Raw genomic sequence first — 7,846 nt, forward strand, 5'->3', positions numbered from 1 at the left:
ATCTGCATTGAGTAATGGCGAAGAGCCAGGGCACACTTTGACTAAGTCCTCAATCCATCTCAGGCCCTTATAACCATCCACTCAACATAGGGGGCAATTTAGCAAGGGCAAATAACTCCATACATGGTGGGAGAAAACCAGGGTGACTGCTTATTACCCTGTGATAAGCAAATGGTGCAAACAACTGCACCACCGTGCAGCCTAGAGTGGATAGTGAAGGAAAGGCAACCTCATATCTTAATATTACACTGCAGAAATACCACCTGCATCAGTTGACTTCATAAATGGCTTTATCGTCTATGTGTGAATGCTGAACATTCAAAATATTACATAGCAACGTCAAACTTGTTGTTCTTTCTTGTGGAAGCATAGACAAGTTATTATGATCTCCAAACACTAAAACAAACTCAACATGCATCTGATGTGCAACATCTTTAGAAATATTTTTTGGGGGGGCGGAGTGTTCAGCCTTTTACCTTGTCACAAAACACCACTTTTGTGATGTTGTTTTCAGTTAGCTTGGTTTCATCTAAACGATTTAGAGAAAACTGCAATGTTGGCAAATCTGAGCAAGTGTCCACATTGCCCTTACTGGAAAACATCCATTGAAATTTAATAGATCATAATATGCTGCAGCAGCCTTTATTTCTGCTAATTATTATGACTTTTCACCGACAGCTGACTAAAACACAACATTGAAGGTTAGCATATCACACCGATCAATAGAAAAAACCTTTAATTTAGAAATGTGGGATAAACGAAAGGTTGAACACTTGCTTAAACGTTTTAATTTTGAAGAGGTGACAGACGAGCATCATTGGAAAATATAATTAACTTAATATAAAGGTATATGTTATGTAGTCATCCAAAAGGGAAACAGAACCACTGTAATTCGGAACAGAATGTGAATCAAACTGTGCTTTGATATTAGATGAGATTTAAGCTTTTTCTATTTATTTATTTTATTTTTTTACCATTTATGACCATTTTCATAATACTTAACTACATTGTACTCTAAGCTGTAAAATTTCATTACTTCTTTCCAGTTGATTTCAGAAACCATACAATATACGTTTATCTGCTCTACATTTTAATTTTGAGATGCAGATCTTTAGGTCATCCAGAAACAGGAAGTCTTCTGTTTCTGCCTTTGTTAAAAAACTTTCTTGGACTTATTATTATTTTTTATGAGACACTTCCTTTATTTCTTCAGAAAATCTTATCTCACATCAATTGTAAATAAATTGTAAATAAAGAAAATAACCCAGGTCTTTTCTTTCCCCCGCACTTCGACCTGAAACTTGGATCGTTTACAACATTTTGCGCGCCTTGTATGCAAATGAAGCAATGAAATGTTCGCGCCACTGCCAAGAACATGGAAGGTGCACAACAAACCTCGCATTAATGTGTCAATCAGAAATGGATCAATATTCAAATGCACGCTAGACTCAAGTAAGGAATAAAAAACTGAAGTGCAGGCTATGACTGACGGTACGTTTTAACCAATCTGTTTATCAACGCTGTTAAAGGCCCGCAGGATGTTTTTATGCAGCTTCCAGGACCTTCCGGTGGCGCGGGAAATGAACGGAGGCTGACTGCAGGCAGCTGCAGGTCCTGCATTGTTCGCTGCAGAGCTGCTGCACGGTGAGCTTTCCTGTCACACACTTAAACCGCTTGGAAAAGAAAGAGAAATGCCTCTGACTCGCTCCAAGGTAATATTGTGTTTTCATCTTTATTACGTTCATATACTTGCAAAAAACAAACAAACAAAAAACAAAACAATGAATAAATAAATAAACTTCATCAGCAGAATTAGATTTGACATTAACTTTCCGCCATCTTTAGTCTAACTTTTTTTTAAAGTATTAACATTTTTGCATTATTTAGGACTGAGAATGTAGTTTTAAACGAATATTTAATTTTGGTGATCTTCGGGTTTGGTTTGAACTCTGCGCTCAGTTTTTTGTCCTACAAACGTCAAATGACCCATTAATAATAATTGTATATAATTGTGAATATATTTGACGAAGTTATAAGTGTCGAACAATACTCGCGTGTCAAGTATTTTGCTTTACAGTCTCTCATCCATATTGAGGAGGTCTTGTTGTTTCATGTTGATTCTTAAAGAAGCTGGCTGCCCAGTCTCCCTCGACCAGGATGAGCCTGAGGAGCTTCCGTAGTGTCCCTCTGGTCCCCATGGAGACCTCGTCCTCTTCTTCTGATGACAGCTGCGACAGCTTCGGTTCTGATGGTGGTTTCGCGAATACGGTAAATGCAATCTTTAACATCTGGCTGCAGACTTGCCAAGTGGTTGCGACGGTTGCAGCTTATGCTTTTCTCTGACTTTAGAGGAGAAGCTTGAAACAGACGAGGAGAACCGCACAGAAACCAAAGGTGTTCGAGGCGACATCAGAGGAGGACACATGCAGCGGGTTTGAGGAGAACGTGATCAGCAAGCAAATTAAAGCAATGGCAAGTGATGCAGAAATTTTAAAACTCTTCACTGAAACTCTTAGGTTTCTGTTGGCGATAAATATTTTTTTCTTTTAGAAAGTCGGCAGTGAGGCTCCAAAACTTGGCCGCAGGTCAAATGTCCTGAAAGTCGCCATGGCGTTCCCCACCAAGAAGACGGGCAAGAAGAGACCTGCATCTGAACCACTCCCACAGCCTAAAGTGCAGGACTCTGACTCCGAGGAAGAGGAGAACTTCATGGCTAAAAGGGCTCTGAATATTAAGGAGAACAAAGAAATGGTAGGATCTGTGTCTTTTAGGTCACAGTAATTATTGAAGCCAGAGATGCACTAATCAGAATTTCTACCAGTTTTTGAAAAGCCCTGACCTGCCAATTCCAATTTTAATGAATTTAGATTTTTATTGCAGCACTAATATTAAGTGTAATTGCAATAGAGTCAGTAACACACCAGGTGTGAGAGAGAAATAACTCTCACAAGGTTTTGCTAAAGGAAAAAAAAAAGTAATAGTGATTCTAACTTATCTTTAAAACCTTATGTTTGGAATTCCCAATAATAAAACCTATTTCCACATGTATTCCCTTAAGAATGTTTATAATTAAATAAATCTGAGATCTCCAAAAGGCTGCCAACATTTTCAAATCTAGCATGTTACATACTGAGAAAGCCTGAACATTACTACGGTTAGCCTTCCTGTTATCTGCTGAAAGTCTTGCTCTCTTTTCTGCAGCCTGAATGAACCACAGAAATCTCTCAACACGTCATATAGATAAAATTTTCACAAGTCTTATTAGTGCTAGAAGTGGCTAACAATGAGTTACACTTGCTCAATAACAACTTCGGTACTGAAGAGTGTTGCTCTTACTCTAGTCTGAATTTGCTGATCTTAGAAAATTGTGGTTTGTTTCTTGGTCAGGCCACCATTCAGGGCTAATGGTTGTAAATTGGCAGATTCTGATCACCTCTCCATTTCTTGTTACTTCTCCAAAAGGACCCTAAAAAATTTTCTTTATACATGTTAATTATGCTTTATTTATTTTCAGCTTGCGAAGCTCTTAGCAGAACTGAACAAAGTGCCTGGACTCCTTCCAGGGAAACGGATGGCGAAGTCAGCTTTGACCACGGTAATATGATTTACAATGAATTTGCTGAGATACAAATGTACTTGTCGGCATGGACTAATATTTTCTACTTTCAGTTGAGACAGGTGCCTCAGAGGTCACCCAGAAAACCATGGGGTGTACGGCGAGCCCCGGAGCGGCTGCTCCCTCCCCGTACGCGGTCCCGCTCGCAAGTGGACGGACCTCCGAGCCCACCTCCTGAAGAAGATACCGAGGATAAGTTCAGCCTGGTTCGCAAAAACCCCCACTACGAGGAAGATGACGAGCCTGTAAGTCTGACCATAAACACCACTGAATCACCCCGTCTTCTTTGCTTTAGTCGTCTCGTAATGACAATGTTTTTCCGCGCAGCCACGTCGCTTTTGCTGTAACAGGCAGCGGACCCTCCCTCATGTGGTGCGGCCTGTGGAGGAAATTACCGAGTTGGAGCTGCAGAGAATCTGCACCAACGTCCGAGAGAAAGTCTACAACAGCTCCACTGTGAGTCCCGCATCATTGAACCTCTGATCAAAGTCAGCGTTGGTGCAGCTGTGTGACTGAAATATTATCAATTTATTCTATTTTCAGGGCTCCACCTGCCACCAGTGCCGCCAGAAGACGACCGATACCAAAACCAACTGCCGTAATCCCGAGTGTTTTGGGGTTAGAGGTCAGTTCTGCGGCCCGTGCCTCCGTAACCGATACGGAGAGGAGGTTCGAGACGCTCTGCTGAATCCAGTAAGTACCACGACATTCAGCGCTGTGATCTCCGTTCGTAATGCATGTGTTGACTAATAAATCGTGTTCTCGTTAGGAGTGGTGGTGCCCGCCGTGCAGAGGGATCTGTAACTGCAGCTTCTGCCGGGCCAGAGAAGGCCGCTGTGCCACTGGAGTGTTGGTCTATCTTGCTAAATACCAGGGCTTTGATAATGTGCACGCCTACTTGAAAAGGTGAGGATGCCTTTAAGAGATGCCCTATTAAAGGGTTTCTTGTCAATTTTCCATTCGTTTGTTTTTTTTTAAAGTATTGATAGCTGGAGGACCATTGTTGTAAAACAACTTTTCACTTTCTTAAAACACAAAAGGATTGCAGCTGTCCCATTTTAAACATTTAAAATCTAATATCAATACATTATGTGCATCGATATTTACTGTCAATGCAGCTAATCTAATCTGGCTAATCTGGACCAATTTCCAGTCAATGAGACAAAGGAATTTTGAATACTTTTAATGTCACTTTCATTGTAATTCTCAAGTCAATTTCACTACTAAAATATCCAGATTTATTGATCTTCTCTGTCGGAGGGGAGTTGAAAGTTCAAATGTATAAAAGTGATCGATTTGACTGTAAATACGTTCGACCTTCCTGTTATTTAACGAAAGTCTTCCTCTCGCTTTTCTGTAGCCTGAATGAACAGCAGCCATATCATAGACTATAGTTCTGGAAATCTCTAACATAATTTCTACAAATCTCCCAAAAATTGTTAGCTTTGAGTTTTCTTTCTCAGTGATGGCTTCTAAATCAAAGAGAGCTGCCAAGGCAACCCAGTAGCACCTACATTAAGCATACTACACTTACTTTGAAAGACTGACTGACCAGCCATCTGAACTAAAAATCCTCCAGCCTGACGTTGAGGTCTCTAGTATTTATTTATTTTTTATGAATATCAAAAGTTTGAGTTCTTCTGTTTTTTATATCTCCTGCAGCTTGAAAAAGGAGCTGGAGGAAAAAAGCAGCAAGTGAAACGAGAATCTCCTGCAGACACCCCCGAAGACTGACGCTCTATCTGACCAGTTTATATATGGCTCGGAGTGTGAAGCATTGAAACTCTCAATGCTAATTATTTCTGTTCAGGTTTTTGATCAAAAGTTGTTCTCAAACTTATGAAGTTAAAGATTTTAAACCCTACACTTAAGACTGTAAGCTGTAACTGACCCAAAAATTGCCCAGTGCACCATCCACAGTCTTCCTTGTGATCGAATGAAATTGTCCTGTGATGTTAGCATTGCCTTTGGACTGATCCACTTGTACTGTACATTGTTTTAAATGTATTTTTTTTAATGCTGTTAAATCAAATTAGCCCTTTCCTTCGCTTCACATTAATGCTTGTGTTTTTACAAGTTGTGCTTATATTTGCACACTGAAATCAAAGAAAGCCTTCCTGCCTGTTGTGTTCTGGAAATGGCCCAGTGATCCTCCTGTAGGTTGAAAAAAGGGCATATAGAGCGAGGTCCACTGCCTTCCTCCTCTAAACCGCGAGGAGCTGTGATAAACTGCAGCGCCTGGTTAAATATCCTTCATTAGATAACTGTCACTAATGGTGTGGAAACAATTAGCACACTCTAATGGGAATCTCATACCTGTAAATCACTTTCCCCTGTTAAAGCACGTTCTCGCTCTGCTCCAGCCTCCGTGGCTCATTTTCTGCCGTTCAATTGTTGAGCAGAAATGGCTGCAGGTGCCACTGAAGTGGCAGCAGAGTTATAGCCTGCGTTTTCTGCTCACAGCTCTGATCTTCTAAATGAAATGACATAAAATTAACCTTTGGTGCTGTTCATTGTTGAAATGTACTTGGTTTGACCTACGGTTGAGGAGACTTAGTCGTACAATGCTGTTGCAAAAACGTGATTGGTTAGATTTTTTTTTTTTTAATCTTTTGCTATAATTGCAGGTGGAGGTTGTTACACTGCTGGTTCTATGTGCCAAACACAAAGGAAATGTGATTCGGGTTCATTGTGTTTTATGTACATGTTCAATAAAGCATTAATTGGTGCAGAATCATGTCAGTGGTCTTCTCTGTAACACTGCCAGCTGTAATTGCTGTTATTGAAAGACGAAGAAAATCCAGAGTGACTAAAGACACGAAACCATGAGGCTTATTCCTAGTTGTCCTGAAGGACAGCTGGTGAAACCTTCATTCCTTCACAGTAAATTGTAACAGAACCAATGTCCTACAAACACTCGAGCAGTGAGGTAAGCTGTCACATGCACAAGCCTGAGTGGGTCAGATAATCACCTTTACATCAGCTCGGCGCTGCATTAAGGGTGCAACTGAAATCCATGTTGGGTGTGTTTAAAAACAAACAAAAAGCCATGTTTTTGCACTTTCATAAAAATAAGGGAAAAGATTTTCACCTGCCATTCAGTTCCTTTATTTATATTTAAAATGATCTGGTCTGTATTAGGTACTAGGATTAATTTAGTAAAACCTTAAGCACACAAAGAGGCAGAAAAAATAACCAAAACTTCATTTTATTTATTTATTTTTTATTTTACTGATTTGCTGTTCTGACCTGTGTTTGCATTTTTTGTTGGTTAGTTTTCAGTTGGTTTGTCTCCTTTTGTGTCAACAATGGTCTGATCAGACTGTATTTAAGCTTCCCTATGAAATCAGTTTGGCTTGAGTTTACTATGTTTGTTATGTTGATTTTAGTTGATTTTTGTACATAGATTAAGAATATATTTTTGGAATGCTGTCTTGTTTTTCTGGCTGGTTTGTGCAGTCTCTTACAAATTCCAATGGCTCAGTCAAAGTCCAGGCCTCAACATGATCAAATTGCTGTGGCGGGATCTTAGGAAAGTTTTGCAAAGAAGAAATGGCCTCAAATCTCAATGAGCTGATTCAGTCCTGTACAGAGGAATAGGATGCAATTCCTCCACAACAATGTAACAGACTCATATTGGAATATATCTTGAAAATTTGTATCATTGAAGTTGATCAACAAATCTTCTTTGACACAAAAATCAAATGTGATGCTTGAGGACAAGTAAATAATGAAACTATCTGACAAACTGGAAACATGTCAGAAGATAGATTTTGTGTACTCAAAGATTGACTAATTTACATTGCAGATTTAGCAGCACTGCAGTAAAATTAGGGATTCATGTTTCAGTACACAAATATCTCACAGCTACCTGTAATATTTCTATGAAGATTCAGCTTTTTGGAGAAACAGAAGTCCAGCATTTCACCGGTTTTAAAATAAACTTTTCATGTTCATTCTTCTAGCGTGTTCACAGTGATTGGATTTTGCAGGCGCTCCAGCTTCCTCTGAATGTTCAAGGAAATTGGTGTTAAGTTAACCAGTAACTCTAATTTCCTCAGATGTGTCTGTTGGTTCTGTGATGGACCAGCCACGCCAGGTCCAAAGTCCAGCTCTAATTCTACCCTGTCACCCTGAAAAGGACACAGGCCAATCGGCTGTTGGCTGGTTACAACAGCCACTAAAAACTGAAGACTTACGAGAAAGGATTATACTTTTACCAACATTTAA

General features: G+C 39.8%; 1 protein-coding gene across 1 annotated transcript; it reads left to right on the forward strand.

Moving 5' to 3' along the window:
- The first annotated feature begins 1,606 nt into the window (after positions 1-1,606).
- Positions 1,607-6,353, forward strand: cdca7a (cell division cycle associated 7a). The gene is made up of 10 exons (XM_055031316.1): positions 1,607-1,712; positions 2,128-2,268; positions 2,350-2,472; positions 2,551-2,751; positions 3,515-3,595; positions 3,670-3,861; positions 3,944-4,072; positions 4,160-4,309; positions 4,386-4,522; positions 5,279-6,353. The coding sequence occupies exons 1-10, from the start codon at positions 1,692-1,694 to the stop codon at positions 5,313-5,315; spliced, it is 1,212 nt and encodes a 403-aa protein (XP_054887291.1). The 5' UTR covers positions 1,607-1,691; the 3' UTR covers positions 5,316-6,353.
- The last annotated feature ends 1,493 nt before the right edge of the window (positions 6,354-7,846 follow it).

This window comes from Poeciliopsis prolifica, unplaced genomic scaffold (assembly GCF_027474105.1).
Source record: "Poeciliopsis prolifica strain line A6 unplaced genomic scaffold, Auburn_PproV2 SCAFFOLD007, whole genome shotgun sequence".
Lineage (NCBI taxonomy): Eukaryota > Metazoa > Chordata > Actinopteri > Cyprinodontiformes > Poeciliidae > Poeciliopsis > Poeciliopsis prolifica.

Bases quoted from the DNA above. Each gene is read 5' to 3' on its own strand.
- cdca7a (XM_055031316.1), top strand. From the start codon at position 1,692: ATGCCTCTGACTCGCTCCAAG. The intron at 1,713-2,127 runs GTAATATTGTGT...TGATTCTTAAAG, and splicing joins TGCCTCTGACTCGCTCCAAG to AAGCTGGCTGCCCAGTCTCC. The intron at 2,269-2,349 runs GTAAATGCAATC...CTCTGACTTTAG, and splicing joins ATGGTGGTTTCGCGAATACG to AGGAGAAGCTTGAAACAGAC.